The sequence below is a fragment of the Micromys minutus genome (genome assembly GCF_963924665.1).
Source record: "Micromys minutus genome assembly, chromosome: 3".
Taxonomy (NCBI): Eukaryota; Metazoa; Chordata; class Mammalia; order Rodentia; family Muridae; genus Micromys; species Micromys minutus.
In genome coordinates, this window is record NC_137972.1 from 86,193,563 (window position 1) to 86,212,936 (window position 19,374).

General features: G+C 43.5%; 1 protein-coding gene and 1 pseudogene across 2 annotated transcripts in view; both read right to left on the bottom strand.

The window, feature by feature from the left end:
• SOS1 (SOS Ras/Rac guanine nucleotide exchange factor 1) overlaps nucleotides 1–15,957 on the bottom strand; it is a 77,464-nt gene extending 61,507 nt beyond the window's left edge. Inside the window, exon 1 of the mRNA XM_080913687.1 lies at nucleotides 15,668–15,957. Within this exon, the coding sequence (XP_080769813.1) occupies nucleotides 15,668–15,754 (87 nt within the window). The 5' untranslated portion in view covers nucleotides 15,755–15,957. The remainder of the gene's footprint in view (nucleotides 1–15,667) is intronic.
• LOC308418515 (surfeit locus protein 6-like) lies at nucleotides 1,666–2,675 on the bottom strand (annotated as a pseudogene). Its single transcript has one exon. The product of its transcript is annotated as a surfeit locus protein 6-like (transcript).
• Nucleotides 15,958–19,374: the final 3,417 nt, after the last annotated feature.

The window sequence follows — 19,374 nt, forward strand, 5'->3', positions numbered from 1 at the left end:
TCATAGCAGCTTGGACCAGGAACCCAGTAAAGCTTTGACACAGCTATCCACTGGCCCTTCCCTTCATTTAGGCTCTAACAACAGAGGCCAAGATAATAACATTACACAGAAGTGGTGTTGTACCTTACTGGGGTCAGCCATGTTTTATCCTGTGCTCATTCTGTGATGGAAAGGACAAGAGGCCCCTTGCAACTGTTAAGGTAAAGCAGAAAGCCCAAGAACAAGACCCTCCCCAGACACACTGAGCCTACACTGACCTTTCTCTTCTTGCATCCCACCCCCAGTTTGAGACAGTCTCTTACCCAGGTTGTACTTTAACTCATAATCCTCCCTGATACTGTCCAAATGCTGGGATCACAGGTATGGCCACCATGCCTGGCTTATACATGCATGTGTGAATAAAGAACATTTCCTATCTTCCTGGCTCTACCAATATTCTGGGGTACACATAGAAACAATAAAAATGAACCATTTTTATTTATTTTATTTATCCCCACAAAGTACTTATTACGTATCTGGCTGTAAGCAAAGTCCAAGTTAAAAACCTAAGAACCTATATATCCTGTACAAGCAGCTTTGAACTACAAACGACAGAGAACAAAGCAAACAACAAAACACCTGTATATGTTGGTTTAAATAAGACTTGCTAAAGGAAGCATGTTAAGGATTAAGAGGTATGTCACTGGGGGGTGGGCTTTGAGGTTCCAGAAGACTTATGCCACTCCTTTTTTTTTTTTTTTTTTTTTTAAAGGGAGGAAAGGGTTTACTTCATTCTACATTTCCAAGTAACAGTATATCACCAAGAAAAAGCCAGGGCAGGAACCTAGAGGCAGGAACTAAAACAAAAGCCATAGAGGAGTGCTATTTAATGGGGCTTGCTCCCCACAGCTAGCTTGGCCTACTTTCTTAAACAACCCAGGACCACCAGGGGTGGCACTGGCCACAATGAACTGGGCCCTACCACATTATCTACCAGTTAAAAATAAAATAAAATAAAATGTACCACAGGCCAATCTAGTGGGGATCTCAGTCGAGGTGCTTTCTTCTCAGACAACTACAACTTGTGTCAAACTGACATAAAACTAGGCAACATACAACCCCAAGTCTCAACCACCAACTGGCTAACAGGTGACCAAGCACGTCCTGTGGACTCAGGAAGGACTCTAGGTTTGAGCTGAATGCTGGCCTTAAAGACAGCCTTCAAGCTCTGGCCCACAGACATCCCCAGCTGGATCAGATTCTCCCAAGGACTAGTGATAAAGAACAAGTAGTCAAGACCTTTTATTCTCATGGCCACTGGAAATACGAGTGGGCAGGAAGGGGTCAGGGGGTCCCCAACCTCTATCCTGACTCTGGAGACTTCAAAACACACAGATACACACCAACATACAGACATGTAAACACACCCCTCACAAGACATAGGCAAAGGTCCCCTTGATCCATCTCAGGAACAAGAAGACAAGTTCCTCCTTAAGGATGCTGCTGAAACATCCTGGCACACAGTCAGAGATCTCATTATGGTTGTGCAGTGCAAGAACTGTGTCAACCTCACACAGGAGATTCAGTCTGTCACCTAGACCTGCACTAGCACCTCATACCACCTCAACCCGATGGAAGCCAAGAAGGGAAGGTGCCTTTATACCTCTCCTGACAGGTATAAACTGCTCAGGAGAGGCCTGCACGCTCCAGGTCCTGGGGCAGCACCCGGTCCTTCTTTCCGGCCTTCTGTAGATGTTGCTATCGCTGGGCCCAAGCTGCCTTCTTCGTGCGCAGGTTCTGGCGCCACTTGTCCTGTCGCTATTGCATCTTCTCTACCACATGCTCCGAGCGATTCTCCAACTTGCCCTGTCACTGTGCCGGGCGCTTCTCTTTGCCTTCAGGGCCTCTTGCAGCAGGCGTTCATCGTCCCTGATCTTCACACCCTAAGCCTTGGACAGCAAATTGGTCCATTTCATCTTGGCCTTCAGCTCCTGGACCTTGCCTGCATCCTAATCACAAAGCTACTCCAACCCCCTGCCATGCCGCTTGTAGTTCCTGACTGTCAGTAGTGTCAATCAAGTTCCCTTTCACCTTCTGCCTCTTCTGCTTCTTGCAATGGGCCTTGCTGACTGGCTCCTCTTCGGTCACTTCCACCTTACTAAAGATCAGCTCCTATTTCTGTAGCCCCTTGCAGGCCATTGGGGGGTGTCCTGACTGGCTCCTCCTTTTTCTCAGCCTGCTGCTTTGCTTGAAGCTCCTCAGCTGTCCTTTTCCTAGAGTGGCAGCAGACAACTCCTTAGTGCTACCCTGGCCCCGGGCCATCTGGATCTTTTTGCGCAGCCACTGTTGCAGGAAATCCAGTGCAAAGACAGAATTAGGTGCTGTGCCTTGGCTATCTTCAGGGGATCCCACGGAGCTGGACTTCTCCTGTTTGGATACCATTGGTTTTTTGACCCTAGAAGAGGTGGGAGACTTCTTGTCCACCTCTTTAGTCTTGTGCTCCACAGCTTTCTGCTCCTGCTCCTGAGATTTCTTTTGTGTTTTCTTCCTTTTCTTTTTTGGGGGTATAGCAGCTTCTGAGCCTTTTGTTCTGACAGCCCATTATTCTCTGCCCTGCAGCTCAAAGGCAGGCTGCACGCAGATCTTCTTGGCCAAGTCCTGCACACAGCAGCATCCTTGGCCAGGAGAGAGGCCATAATGGAAAGCCGTGCTGGGGCTACAATAGGAGGCTCCTGCAGCCGAGCTGTATGCCACTCCTAGTGTGCTCTCTGCCTCTTGCTTGTGGAACAAAACCATGACCTTCTGGGTGCTGTTCCAGCCACCTGCTGCAATGCCTTCACTCCACCATCACAGATGCTAAACCTCTGGACCATAAGCCTATGGCCAGCAATAGAAAAGTAACTAATACAGTGTGTAAAATAACTTCTTGAAATTTTTGTCAGGCACTGTGATATGTACCTTTAATCCTACTAGCGCTTGGGAGGCAGAAGTAGGTGGATCTCTGAGTTCAAGGCCAGCCTGGTTCACACAGAGTTTTGACATAGCAGGGCTACATAGAGAAAACTCTGCTTTAAAAAAAAAAAAAAAAGAAAGAAACCAAATAACTTCATTGAAAACTTTTATATAAAACTTTTATATATAAAACTTTTTATATAATAAGCAATAAAGAATGATACTGTTAACATATAACTCAAAGATTTAAGAAGAAATTTAAAATAAAGTTTTCTATGAGATTATTCTGAAAAATAACAACAGCAACAACTGAGCACATCTGACCAGACAGAATCAAGTAACAACTATCAAATCGTGAACAGTACTGAGAACTAGTCATAGAACACACTGTGCACAGTAAGAAAATGTCGGCCAAGCAACTGAAGTGTAATCTACTTTAAAGGAGACAAAAGCAGGAAGCTAATACATAAACAAACATAAATTCAAAAAATATAATAAAATAGAGAAAAAATTTAAAGTGGGGACTGGTCATCCATGCCTGTAGTCACGCACTGCGTGGGTGAAGGCAAGAGGCTGTACTATACGACATAGTTAGGGACAGCTACAACTACAGTCAGAGGCTGGAGAGATGGCTCTTGCAGAGGACCCAAGCTCAATTCCTAGCACCCATATGACTCACAATTAAGAGGATCTGACATCCTCTTCTGACTTCAGTGAACACCAAACATGAACAAGGTTTACAAACATACACGCAGGCGAGACACCCACACACATAAAATAAAGCAGTAATAATGGTAATAATAATTTTAAAATGTTATCTCATTTGAGAATGGTGGTTCATGCTTATAATTCAAACACTCAGGAAGCTAAGGCAAGAGGATTGTCAAGAGTTCTAGGCCACTCTGGGCTATATAGTGAGTTCCAGGCCAGCCTGAATTATATGAGACCTTGTCTCAAAAATAAAAAGGTAAACGATTTTAATCTTTGTATTTCATTATTCTTTAAACAAACTCCTAAGTTATACTCACTGTTTATGTGATAGACTTCAAACCTTTAAAAAATTAAGACAGGGCCGAAGAGATGGCTCCTCAGTTGGAGACCTTGTTGCCCTTGAAGAGGATCCAGGTTCAGTTCCCAGAACTGTTACTCTGCTTCCAGGAGATCTGGTGCCATCTTCTGGCCCATGCAGGCAAAATACACAAAATAAATCTATTTTTAAAAATTAAGAGTACCAGTCCAATGAAGTAGCACACATGTATAATCCAAAAATTTAGGAGGTAGAGGCTGAAGGACCAGAAGTTAAGAGTCAACCTGAGCTACACTTTGTCTTAATAAACAAAACCAAAAAGGAGGCCTGTAGGATATCTTAGCAAGTAAGGATCCCTGAGCCCAGAACCCACTTGGGAGACTGAGAGTTGTATAATTTAAAGGACACAGCCATAAACCTGGCCCTTATACTTATGCATAAGGACATGGCAAACATTCTGCACTGACAGCCTAGAAATAAACAAATATGAATGTACTGTCTATCAACAGGAGTACTTAATTGGCAGTAAAGTGAATTAACTATTTAAAGACCTCCAAGGGGGGCTATAGGTATAACAACATTTAACTAGTACACACATGGCCCTGGGCTTTATTCTCTGCTCCATACACCAAACATAATAAGGTAGATAAACAAATGTTTAGAAAAATGATAGGCTAATTGGAATATAAGCTAAAGTCTATGCAGCTATTATGTAAGTAGTGCTTCTTAGCAAGAGTGTTAATCAAATTATAATACGCAGAACGTGCTTACTCATCAACCTTTAACACTAATAAAGTAATTCCAATGAATTCGGTATTAAGTTTTTAAAAATCAAATACTGTTTTTAATTTCAGTATTAGTGATGAGAAACCAAGACAAACTTCCCAATAAGAAAAAGACCTCACACACAGGCATGGGTATTGGTCTAGTACAGTTTTCTCTTCTAGTTTCATTTAAGCAAAATCAAACTATGCTTCTTAGTCAGAATTTAATTATCCAATTGTCTGTTTTTAACTTTTATGGAAGCAATCAGTTTAAATTCTGGAAGAAAATCTATCCTTTCATTCTGATTGGATTTTACCATATAATCACATTTACTTCCTGAAATGGCCAAGATTTGTCAAGCACAGTGGGGATGCATGTTCTCCTTAGATACAGACACTCTGTACGTTTAATAACACACACATCTACACTAAAGGTTCTATAACTTTATAAAATCTTTCTGATGGTAACAGGAAATTCTGAGTTTTAAATATAAACAGATATAAAAGAGTATTTTTATTTAGCAAGGCAAAATGCATATGATCACTTGACTGACATATCTTCATATAGAACATACTTTCTCTCATTCACAGCTCAGCAGATGGGTGAATCCAGAGTAATGACCATGAATGTCCCACAGGGCAGGCTGTAGTGGTATTTCCAAACTTTATTGCAATCCATTTCTTCTTTTATACCCGAAAACATCTTCCTTATGTTGCTGAGATAAACCCACAGGAAAACCCTGGTAGCCCAAGGTCAACCCAACTTTGAGCCAGTCAGGTTTGGTGATAGACACAGAACTTTGACCGTTTTGAAATCGTCTCTTGAGGCTTTCGTGAAAAGGGGGTGAGTGGAACAGAAAGCTCCATCTTACCCCTGACTATTGTTTGTTTGAGACAGGCGCTCAGTATGTGATCAGGCTGGCCTTGATCTCAGAGATCCACCTACATCCAGCTCCAGAGCTAGAATTACTCTCACTTACCACCCACTGCTGCTGCAAGCTTCTGTTAGGACTGGAAGTTAATCTGAAAGGAGTGACCAAAGCCTAGAAGGTTTCACTCCAGCCTCAGACCACACCTCTTACATTAATGTTTTTTTAATTTGTAAAAGACAGGATCTTGCTATTAGCAACTGGTTCTAGAGTGTTGTTTTTGCATATGGTGTGTATGCCACACCAGCTATGCTATTACTTTTTAGAGTCACACATAAGTTCAAGAAATGCATTACATTTGACTTTTTTGTGCATACATACGTGGGAAGGGCACAGTGCATACCCACAGGCTGAATGGGAAGGCACTGGGCAAATGCATAAGCCTGGCCTAGAACCCACTTAACAATGAAACAACAGAAGTGACTTTACTAAGTCGTCCTAGACATAAGGCTCTGATCCCCCTCTCCAGTAATGCACACACAATAATAGTAAGTATATAAAATTTAAATCTTAATTATGAAATAATGTATTTTAAAAAGAACATAACTTAACTAATGGTTTTGTTAAGCCTTAGAATAGGAGGCATATTTTAAACACTCATACAAGATGGAACCAACTTTCCCTACTGTAAAAATACACAAGGACTACACACATGGCACTCTTACATATGTAAGTATGTAAGACATGACTTAAAGTCCACCTTTTTAATCTGATAGATGAAGACATACTAACTCCCTAATCTATAAAATAGGGATAATGCCTACATTAAAATGGTAACAGAAGCAAGGTGGCAGAAGCACGAACCCCAGAACTACAAAGGATCAAGAGTTCAAGGTCATCCTCAGCTACTTATCCACTTTGAGGTCAGGGTGGGCTACATGAGAGCCTGTAAAACAAACAAGTTACAGACTTAGTAATGAATGCAGATTTGCTATTTAAGTGATACTGTAAACTACACATCAACTACTGAGAGAGCTTGTCTTGAAAAACATAAAAAAATGCTTTAAAAGAAATGTAGTTAGAGAATCACTTAATATGTGCAATTATTCCTATAAACCTTACTGTATGTCCCATGTGTGAATTTCTAGTGAAAGATCTCTGACTTCACTGACAATGTCATTTTAAATTCTGTGGACACATATATACTACATCTGAATAACACTCAGAAAACCCCCAAAAAGGAGGGGGGGTACAGATTTTGAAATTTCTGACATTTTTGACAACTTTGATAGGTTTGTTTGTTTTATAGGCTTATCTACTTTATGTTATGCCTATGAGTGTTTTGCACATGTATGTGCATCACATACATGCCTGGTGTTTGTGGAGGTCAGACAAGGGTATCAGACCCCTGCAACTAGAGTTGAGTGACTTGAGCTATCATATGGGTACTGAGAACAGAGCAACAAGTGCTCTTAACCACTGAGCCACCTCTCCAGCCCTTAAAATACATTTTAAAAGAAAAAAGAAAAAATTTAAACTGATTGTGTTTTAAGACATAAGATTTAACAAATTTCAGAATAACTTTTATATACATTCCTTCCTTTCTTTCCTTATTATCTAGTGTATGCTGTGTGTATCTATGTAAGTTGGTAAACTTGAGCTCAGATCATCATGCTTGGTTCTCTGAGCTCTGCCAAGTGAGGTGCACACCTGCATACACAAGTGCATTCAAGCACATACACATGAACATGTGTGTATATGCACACACGCACATACACATTCACAGAAGCACACATGTAAACATGCATACACACATAAGTGCATATCCACAAACACAAGCCCAGGTACACACACACATACAGTGTAATTTTTAAAAAGATTCTCAAAATCATCTTACAGCTTAAAAATAACTATTTTAGAATAACATATAAGGGCCTAGGGAGATAACTCATCAATAAAAGGTCCAGTGCCAAGACAGACAATTTGTGTTCAAATATCTGGAAACTATTTGGTGACACTCTCCAAAACTGTCCTGACCTCAACACACACATAATATAGCATAGCATAAATAAATGTTATATAAAATAATAATTTTTAAAAATAATAACATCATAGTAATTAAGTGTCCATAATTCTAAAATTTTAAATCACTTTTCAGTGATTGAGGCAAGAAGATTGAGCTTATGGCCAGTCTTGACTATGCATCAGAACAATGTCTCAAAAACTGAGAAGAAAACACTTTTCCCCCCTTTTACTATTTTCTCCTGTGTACCTCCAATCCCATTGGAAATTTAACAAGATTAAACTTGAGAAATTTCACCTGCCCATTGTTTCTGTCTGCCTCTCAGTAACCAGGATTCAAGGTTGCACTAGGTTAGTTACATAGTAATTACCTAGGCATCACTGAACTGTTTTCTTCAGAGTAACTGTATCTGTGGTTTTGCTAACTGCATATTTTACTGCACAAACCAGCCATCACACTAGGAAACAGTTTATTTGATCAGTGGAAGCAAATTATATACCATTAAACTCTAATGAAAATTAAGTTTTTGTTTTTATTTACTCTAAGGTACTTTTATTTTTTAACATATGAAGTGTTGAAGGAACCAATCACCTACTTTACATGGAGAAAACTGTAACTGAGTTATCCCAGTCGGCATTCATAGCCAAAGAGCCGGGTTGACCACAACAATGGGCCTCTCAGATCTGACTGCAGGCAGTATAACTGACTAAGGGCCCCAGCTGCTACGCTCTGAAATCCACCGCTGTGTTTGTGCAGCGGCCATGCCTGTAACCAGCTCCTCCTAGTCAGTCGCTGAGCATGGCAAGCATACTAAGGCAGAGTCTGTTCATAGTCAACTTCCACTCAAAGACTTCCTGAGGCCTTGGCAAGTTTTCTTTAGCACTGTAAAATCAAAGACACATTTTTCTATTTTGCCTGTCATTCTGTGTGAGGGTGCCAGAGCCCAGGGCACTGGAGTTACAAACAGTTGTGAACTGCCATGGAGGTGTACAGGAATCCTTCACATTTTCTATCTAGCTGGACTAGGTGGCTCACTTGGAAGGTAGAAGCACAAGGATTATTATGAGCTCAAGGTCAGCCAGTAAATTTCAAGCCAACTTAGGCTACAGAATAAGACCTCACAAGAACAATAAAGACATGGTGACATAGGCCCATAATCCCAGAAGCTGGGATGTGAAGACAGGAAGATCAGGAGTTCAAAGTCAGTCTCAGCTACATTGTAAATTTAAGCCCAGCCTAAGCTACTTAAGACCATAAACTGATGAATAGATGGCTGGATGTTTAAAACCTTACTTGTCAAAAACTACTACTACTAGAAAAGTGAACTTGTAAATTATAGGCTAGAAGAAAATACAAGTACACAGCATGGTAATACACACTTAAGATGCAGACACTTAGGAAGGAGAACCATGATGATCATGAGCTTACATGAGGCCTTATCTAGAAATAAAATGAAATAACTTATCAAAAGGACAGTTATCACAATATGTAAGGCATCTTATAATCCAGTACTAAAAAGAAAAAAAAATCAGTGTTTTATGGGAAAGAAGAGTTGAGCAGACACTGTCCAAAGGACTATACAAGAATGACTAATAAGAAACATGAAAGGAGGAGGCCAACAAGGTGAGTCAGGGGTAGGTGTCGGCTCTGCTGCCAAACCTCATCATTTCAGTTTGATCCTGAAGACCTACATAGTAGAAGGAAAGAGAGAATTAATGCCTGTAAGATACCCTCCCCCCCCACACACACACACACACTGCAAAATATATAAAACGTGATCAATTATCTACCTGGGAATACGAGACTCAGTTAAAATAAGATAGCACTTCAAGGAACCACCATCTATCACTGATGAGAGACACACTTTGAAATGGCTTGACTATCCTGGGGAAAGGTCAACAGATTATCTATCCTGTAAATGATGTCTCTAGGTATTTGTGTACAAGTAATACAAGATGTTTATAAACAGACTCCTGTAAGAACAGGGAAGCTGAGTGTGAACTCCTGAAACCCCAACATTTAGGAGACAGAGGCAGGAGCATCAGGAGTTCAAGGCCAGCCCTGGTTACATGAGACACTGTCTCAACAAGAAGACCATTTGAGCCTATGAAATGGTTCCCCTGTCACCATGCCAGAGTTTGATTTGAGGGATCCACATGGCAGAAGGAAAGAACAGATTCCTGCAAGTTGTCTTCTGACCTCTATATCTGTGCATGCATGTGCATACATGCACAAATACATAAGTGCAAGTTTTAAATTTATTAAACAACATTTATGGAAGTTTTAACACTAGCTCTAAATGTAAAGCATCAGATATACATTTACTAGATAAACTGTGCCATAGTCACATGATGGAAAAAAGGACTGAATACATAAAGTGCCTCACTAAAAATATATACTACTTAAATCTATTTACATGATATTCCAGAACAGGTAAGATTAACCTATGTGGGATGATGAAAGGTCACGACAGAGGCCACCTCTGCGAAGACAGAAGGGATGAAGGGAACTTCAAGAGCCATGGTAGTGGTCTATTCTTTAGCAGAGACTTTGATAGTAAACATTCATTAAGCACTACAGATAACATCTGTACGTACCACTGCATATAAACTTCTTATTAAAACACAAGGAACTGGTTTTTTAAAAGCTATTGATTTCTGGCTACTGATGCAGGTTGAAAAATTTAGGAATAAAGTGTGCTTATACATGCAACTATAAAATTCATCAGGACATCACCTAAATGCCAGCTGTGGTGGTGCACCTTTAAATCCCAGCACTCGGGAGGTGGGCAGGGGGTAGACAGCCAGTGCCACCTTAAAGAGATAGATATAGATAGATAGCTAGACAGACAGTTACCCTGCCTTTTAAAATAAATCAGATAATCGAGACAGAGCAGCTCATACTTGTTAGTTCCTCACTGGAGGGGGAGGGGCTGAGACAGGACCATTGCCACAAATCTGGGACCAGCCTGGGCTTCATAGTGTTTTCCAAGCTACACGTGAGAGACTGTCTCAAAACAACAGAGTAAAGGGAGGGAAGAGTGGACAGGCATGTGATAAAGCAAGCACAGTGAGACAGTGGCTGTGTACTCTAAGATGATGGCTATATTGGTGTTCACTGAGAACAACTAGTCAACACTAAGTTGCACACATCTAAGTTGTATGACTTGACACTAGCTAGCACTACTGACTCAACACCATTAGCATATTCAAGATAAGTAGACATAAAAGCCTCCTTTTGGTTTTGTTGTTTTTCTTTCGCTGTGTAGCTAAAGAATGACCTTAGCTCCTGGTCTTTCTGCCCTCGCATCTCACGTGCTGTGATTATAGGCCTGTGTCAGCACCATAACCTAAAAGTCTGTTTTTATAATAGCCACTGATCTGTTTCAGTTTGTATTTCCTACCGTTTTAGGAAAGTGCAGTTTAGAGCGCATGCTGGTTTTAGTTCAGCTGTCAGTTATTTAGCAGGTTGGCCATACTGCGTGTACATCAGTAGTAACCTTTCTATTATATGGCTGCATCACAATTCACTCACTCACTTCCTTGTTGGTTACTGATGGACAGGCCTGCCAGAGTATTCGTATATAAGTTTCCTTTGTTAATAAGGGGGAGTAAACCCAGAACCTTATACACACTAGGTGTGCACTCTAATCTACTGCTAAGCAATATCCCTGGACTTTTATTACTTTTTATTTTTGAGACAAGTTCTTGCAGAAGTTGTCCAAGCAGGCCTTGAATGTTTAAGTTTCCTGCATTGGTCTCCTGAGTAGCTGGGATGACAGCTCTGTACCACCAAACCTGATTCATACGTAAGCCTTTCTATAGATACACTTCATCTGTTCTATCTCAAACTTCCAAATTGGCTGTATCAGATATCAAAACTGGGCTGCCAACTGGAGAAATACGCCTAGACAATCCAAACAGTCTTTAAAAATCAACATGTTTCTGTTGCAGTAAATATTAAAAAAAAAAATTAAGTTTTTTTTCTCTCTATTGGCCCTGAGGTCTCACTCCTCCCAGATACGGAGCCTCGAGCACCTCTGGTGCCCGTCTGAGCCGCCACCACAGCCCAACTTGTCCACGAAACTCCCTTCCCTGGCGGTTTTCTACCGCCTGTTCTCTGCCTCTGTCCCAGGGTGTTTCTCTACTCCAAAATCCCACACAAACACAACTCTACAGCCCGATAGCTTTTCATACAGTTTATATATTCAACTCTCAATCCACAAACCCTCTACACAAAAGATTGCATCAAATAGACAAAGATACAAACTGCCCTTCTAAATGAGATATTAGACCTGTAAAATCCTTGATGTTCATAGCTATTTAACACCAATCAATCCCACCTGGGTCTAGCTGGTCCTTGGGAAACTCCATGTTGCCACCTCACCTCGTCCCCTCTGATGTCCTCAGACCTCTCCGCCCTCTCCACCTACCTTGCCAGACCCAGTCTCTGGCTTTCCTTTATTTTACTAATTAAAATGGGAAGGTTCAGTTGGAGTCACTAGACTAGGTAGCCCTTCTTGGGGAAGTGGAATTAACATTAAAATACAAACAGCTTCAGGACAATCTATATGTTTCAAATCATTTCATTATGTTGTCTCACCATCCCAAAGTTCGATGGCTAGCTGCAAGCAAACCTGGCTTTCTTAACATTCCTACCTACAGTCACACAATGAAGTGCTAACCCTGGTAGTTCGGCCTTTTCAGCATCCATCCTAATCCAAATGTGTGTCTCCTCTCAGATGGAGCCTTCTTCCTTCTCTCCCTTACCTTAGGCCTCATTCTTCCCCTTCCTTGGCCTAAATGAGGTTTCTAAACTTCTAAACAAGTGTTACTTCCCTATTTAAAACGCCTCATTGGCCAGGTGTGCTAGCTCATAACCAGCACTAGAGTAGAGTCAGAACAGCTAAGCTGTAAGTTCAAGATTAGTCTGAGCTGTAGAATGAAACTGTCTAAAGACAAAAGCCCTAGCTTAAAAACAGTAAGTCCTCTCTCCAAATATACCCACTACCATATTCCACCTGGTCTTTTTAATATATGTCATCCATCCTTAGTACCAAGGGCAACACTTGTTCTGAGACAAGCATCAAGTATTTGTGGAATGTGATAGATGTACAGGAAAGACACAGTGGGGCCTAATAAATGCATTCAGGAAAAGTAGCAGTTCTCTCTAGAAAGATTTTGATAGGAAATCAAATAGAAAGGTCAGGGTAAAGCCATCTCATAAATTCCATGCTAAAAAACTTAAAGGACATCAACAATTTTAAACAAATGTATAACATGTTCAAAAGTACTTTATTACTTCTGAAATATGTAAAAGCAAGTGAGCTGGGGGTAAGGAACTCAACTGAGAGGCTACCACAGTAACCTCGGAGAGGCAACTCCAAGCAGTTCAGAGAGTACAAGTAGAGCACGTTAGAGGTTGATAAACATAACGTTTTTGCCTGAAGGCCGGCAGTAGTACACAGAATGGAGTCCTAGGCTTCAGCTTTGAGCCAATCAAATAAAAATTTAAAGCCATTAATCAAGAAGTTAAAAACTGACCGTGGGTGTGTCAGTCTTATTATGAGTCCCCTTACACACGTAACAACATTCCAAATAACTTTAACCTCTGGCAAACTAAAAGTAACATACAAAGGCTTAAAATTCAAAATGCCAAACCAAAAGGAGAAAGATTTGAAGATCTACTCAGTTACAATGTTGCTTTATGAACTTTTAAAAATGTAGCAACATTTCTAAATAAATCACTTTAACCTCCGGCAAACTCAAAGTAACACACAAAGACACTGTTGAACATGAGTCCTCACAGTTGTCAGGTCCAGCACCTCTGTAGAAGTCCAATAGGGTAGCTAACAGGAATATGGACACGTAAATTAGGACTTAAAAATTCACTACTGAGTTAGGATAGGACTCTAGGAAGAAACAATGGAGCACTATACAACTCAGCCCTGAGGTTTGAGAAAAAATCTCTGAGGTTGAGTAGTATTAGACCAGATAAAATGAACACACTGTCCAAAAAGCCTCTGGTAAGAAAACGCAGTTGGGAATTATACAAATAGTTTAAAATATAAAGAAAGAGTTCTGGATAAGGACAGACCCACACAAAATGTCCAAGGACACATCTACATGAAAGGCCGAACACACATATGATAATTCAAGTTTTAAGCTCCAAGAGCATATCCAGAATATGATAAATATACTCAACCTTGCCTTGGGTGTCTTAAGAACATTGCAAGTGGGAATTTAAATGAGGGGAAGAACCTCACACATTAGGGAGTCTCTGTAAACTCCCTCTTCATATCACTTCTGCAGGGATGTCTCTACCTCAAGTGGAAAACCAACCAACCAGGAAGCTACAGAACACAAGCAACACTGTGGTGAACTGGAAACAAAACTCTTTCCAAAGGCGGTCACCTCACAACTCTAGCAGCTTTCTGATGGTGAAATGCATGGCGAGTCCATCTATAATTCAAGAAAAAAACTCAGATTTGTATGCAATATTTCTCATTTTAAGATAAATTGAAAAAAAAAAACAAACAAAAAGTCCAGAATGCCAGCCACACAAAATAGATTCCAGCAAGGTAGCAGGTTAGAGTAGTCTGCCAACTTTCTACAATGATATTCCTACCATCTTAAAGGATCTTCAAGTGTTATTTTGGAGGTTTCCTTAGAATAGGAGCTACTTGCTTTTAAGCCAAATACTCGAACTGGTAATGTTCTATGAGAGCTTTTGTACATAAAAATCAATTTTTCTGTCTCATCTTGTCCTGTCAAGATACCAATACTCCTCCAGTTCTACAAACTAACCAGGCAAGTGTGCAGGTAAAGCCAATGTAAAACTGGACTGAAGCCTCATGAGACCATTAACGAACAAGGTGGTCTCTGATTTCCTTAGAAAACATAGAGGTGTGTAAGTAGCCAGATGCTTGAGGATAAAAACTAGTAACCTAAGTCTGAAAAATAAAAGCAAAGAGTTCCCACCATAAGATACCAAGAAGGAACGGGGAGAACAGGGCAAAGGAGAAACTAAAAGGTGCTGGCCTCTGAGGAGTATGAAACACCTTTCTAAACGTTCTGGTAATATAAAATAAAAATAAAAATAAATAAAAACAAAACCGCATAATGGTACAGCAAACCCAGTACTCAGTAGTAACAAAACTGTATTTTTGCAAAGATAGCATGAAAATCATTTGAGCAACAAGAAATCGTGGTTAAAACTCCTGGAAGGGTAAAAGGGTTTCTACAGGTAAGGCAAATGAAAACGAAAACCAATCTGATTCTAAAATCCATCCAAACACACCTGTTTCAGATGTGTTAGTACAAGTGTTGCTTTAGAAGCCTTTAAAATGTAGCAACTGTCAGGAATAACTTTACCACTGGCAAACAAAAATTCAGAATGCCAAAGCTGACATTTGCTTTAGACGCCTTTAAAATGTAGCAACATTTCCAAATAATTTACTTCAACCTCAGGTAAACTGAGGCACAAAGACTAAAGATGCAAAACTACAAACCATGACGTTCGAAGATTCTCAGACACTTCAAAAGAACCAATCTGAATACCGTGGCATGTGCATCACCCCTATAATGGGAGGAGGGAGGTGTCAAGAGAACGGGGACTTAAGACTGAGGATGAGCAAATCCATGCAGGCCATGTTCTTGCTGGCAGGCAACCTCGCAATTACTTAGGCAAGCACTGTGGCCAGGGCACTTTCGAGCCAGTGAGAGCACTGCACTCCTAAAATGAGAGGCTGACCACAGCTCGGTAAGATCGACAAGGTAGGCAATGGCCTTCTTTGACCTCCACGGAAAACCGAGGCTCCTCCGACCCTCGCCTCCGCGCTTGGATGATCCAGACCAACCCTCCCCGACTGTGTGCGGCCTGCCCACGCACCCGGGGCGAGTGTCAACAGCTGGAGCAGCGGACGCGGGGAACCTCGCAGCGCGAACAGACCTCCCGACACCGGGAAGAAAGACGGCGGTGGCGCCCCGCCTCCCCGCCCTCGCCCGGCCCCGCGCGCGGACTGCGGCCGGGAAGCGGGCTCCGCGGCCCCTACCTTTTTCAGCGCAGGCACCAGCAGCCCCCGCCACTTGGGCGCGTTCTCCTCGCTGAAAAACTCGTAGGGCAGCTGCTGCGCCTGCATGGTGCCCGCGGGGCGCCTCGGGGCGAGCGGAGGGGCGGCGGCTCGCGGCGCGGAGAAGGGCAGCAGCCCGCGCACAGCCCGGCCCCCTCGGGGCGCCGCGCGGCCCGGCTAGCGCTGGCGAGGAGTCTGGGGGGCGAGGCCCGCGGCCGGACACCCACCCGACACGCGCGCCGCTCGCCGAGAGCCAACGCAGCCCGGCGGTGGCGGCGGCGGCATCCCGCACCACCGCCCCGGGGCTGGCCCCCCGCCTCTCCCCCCCGGGCCGCCCTTCGCCGGGGCTACGCTTCCCCGGCACGGCCTGGCCCGCTGAGAGACGGCGCGTGGACGGACGCTCGGGCCGGTGGCGCCCGCTCGCCGGCGGGGCACTCAAGCGAGAGGCCCAGAGCGGGGCGGGCCGGAGCCTGGGTCTGGTGGGGAAGGGGAAGGGCCGGAGGTCGCTGCCGGGGAATCCGGCCGCTCGGCCGTAGCCTCCGCCGCCGCCGCTGCTGCTGCTGCCGCCGCCGCCGCCGCCGGTGTAGCGCTGGAGCTTCCTACTAGCAGACTGAACCTGCTCGCAACTGAGCATGCGCCGCCGACCCGGGCCGGTTTGCTCCGGGTTTTCCGGCTGCCCGGGGAGGGGGGGGTGCGCGCCAGAGGCTGGGGAGGGCACTCGCAGAGGCGGGGCTGAGGGACCCTGAAGGCGAACCCGCGACCCGGGAGCCTGCGTGTGGAGGCCTGCGAGCAGGCAAAGCGCCCCCTTTGTGTGGTCCGGCAGGCGGGGAGCCCATCCAGTTCTAGGAGATCCTAGGCCCGGTGTTTTAGAAAAGGGGTGTGTGTACTTTGTTCCCGACACAAGATAAGGAGTGCCCAGAGCATGCACTGTATACTAAACAGATTGCACAAAAGATAGATTCCTCTCACAAAAAAAAAAAAAAAAAAAAAGACTGCTCAGTGTTTGTCTGGTGGGAGGAAAGACTGCCTTGTTTCCATCTCTGCCTTTCCTTGTCATGAGGACGTATACGTAGTATTTATTGATCGCGTGTCTACTCCAACCCACGAGCTTTTATTTATGGATTTAGTCTTCCTGCTTGGGATCTTTCATGGCTTCTACTGGATAATTAGCTTCTGGAGGACAGGGGTTTTCCCCCATCCCTCACCTCGCCTTGGTACAGGACCCAGAATAGAGACACGAAACTCGCGGAATGCTCTAAAAGCAGAATTTATGAACTGTCCTTCTTAAGGATGAGATATCTATTGTAGTGGCACTGTGCAGCGAAATGGCACATCGTGCTTTTTCATTGAACGCTTTCTGAGTAAAGTATTGTTTTAATTCTCAGTTTTCATTTCATAGATAGGAAGACGGGTAGGAGAACCAACCCGGGCTCAAACTGACATTATCTTGCTGTTTTGGAGTACAATAAACAAGATCTCACAGATGAAAAATGTTTGAAACAACCATCTATTAGACAACCTCATAAGATCTGAATGAAATCTTCAAGTCTTTCCTTTTATAATACGCAGATTTACATCTTTTTTTAAAATTTTTATTTATTAAATGTATGTGGGTACACTGTAGCTGTCTTCAGTCAAGCCAGAAGAGGGCGTCAGATGCCATCGAAGATGGTTGTGAGCCACCATGTGGTTGCTGGGACTTGAACTCAGGACCTCTGGAAGAGCAGTCGGTGCTCTTAACCGCTGAGTCATCTCTCCAGCCCTACATCTTTTTAAAAATCCCCCTCACTTTGAACGTGCTCGGTAACAGTTTAAAGTCCACCCATTAACCATCAGAGTAATAAGACAACAGAGCAGGCCTGCTGGTGAAGTGACTCAGCCAGGGAAGGGCACTTGCAGCCAAGCCTGAGAACCCAAGTTCTGGCTTAGAGACCCACATGGTAGAAGCAGAAAAACTGACTCCCAGAAGTTGTCCTGATCTCTTACACACGTTCAGTGGCAGGTGCACCACGCACAAGCTAGATAGTGTTTTTAAAAAAGAAAGGCAGAGGAACTACAGCCGAGGAAGGAGTTAGGAGTTCCAGAGAACAATTGATATCAGTTATTTTCAACATGACTGAACCAAATCAACTATTACAGAAAACTATTTCTTGGCTTCTCACTATGAAAACACATTTCACGCTTCGAGCAGAGATGCTGCCACTCACCCCAGTCCTCAGGAGGGAAGTAGAGGCAGAGGAGAGAGGCCAATCTCAAGCTGCGTGGTGGGTTCCAGACCAGCCAGGGCTACATGAAATGCAAGCCCAAAAATCGAAAGAGCACACAATTCAAAGTTCTACACAAAGCTATGAATCTGGCACCTACTCCACACAGTCTTAAGATTTTCTCTCAACTGTCAACCATGGATCATCACGCCCTTGTCACTCTAACCTTGTCTATTCCCAGACACTCCTGCTTCCGCGGCTCCTCCCAGTCTGGAGTGCCGAGGTGTTCACGTGGCTAGTTCTAAACATCAAAACCTCCAAGAAGCCTATTCCGATCAGCCTAATTAACTACCATCCTGTATAACTCCTGCCAGTGCTAAGTCATCTATTTGTGGTCTCCCTTCACTAGAATATAAATGCCAAAAAAAAAAAAACAAAAAAAAAAAAAAAAAACAACATTTTATGTATGTAGTTGATTATCATATCCCAGGATTTATTACACATGCACAGCAGGAGGCGTTGCTTTTAATGGCACTGAAGTTGCATAGAGGAGACTTACAGTAAGAATACATAGTTTCCAGGTGTAGTGGTGCAAGTCTTTAATTCCAGCACTGGAGAGGCAGAGGCAGGGCAGGGGAATCACTTTGTTCGAGGCCAGCCTGGTCTACTTAGTGAGGTCCAGGACAATCAGAGCTACTTAGTGAAAACCTTTCTCAGATAGGTTAGATTAGATAGATAGATAGATAGATAGATAGATAGATAGATAGATAGATAGATAGATAATCAATCCATAAAGTTATCGCAGAAAATAGGTGATCTTTAAGATTGTGCAAGCAAAATCTACACATGTACTCACTTCAAGATATCAGAGAACATTAAGTAATCGAGCTCCAAGATTTCCTTGCATTAGGAATCTGATTTAAGTACAAAGGGAGCAAGCCCTGGAAACATGGATTGTCGAGTTTAGCGGCAAGGTCAGGTTTTTTTCACCAGTGTGAAATTCTGGCTGCAAACTGAAACCAAGTGGCTCAAGGGAAATCGCTTTCTTTAGCGGAGTAGCAAGAGGGGTTAGCCAGGGCAACTAAAGTCGCGGAGCTCTCGAGCCTCCGCCAACTGTCTGCCTACATCTCCCAGGCCAAAAGCAAACACCTAGCATAGCAGATAGCAATGCCAGGCACCAACGCGTCGTTTTCACGCAGAGGGCCTCCGACTGGCGGCGCAAGCGCAGACGCTCCCCTCGGCGCCGCTCCACGGTGCTCGGCAGCCTCGCTGCCAGAACGGAGGTGACGCACGGGGCGCGTCTGTGCGCACTAGTCGCATCCCAGAGCAGGAGCGGTCAGGCAAAGTAGTCGAGTTCCGAGCTCGTCCGACCTGGAGCGTCCGGGGAAGGGGCAGGGGAGACGCTAGGCCCCGACCGCGCTCCCGGCAGGTGAAAGGGTGGCCTCGCTGGCTGAGACAGGGCCACCTGCTTTCCTCCATCGCAGC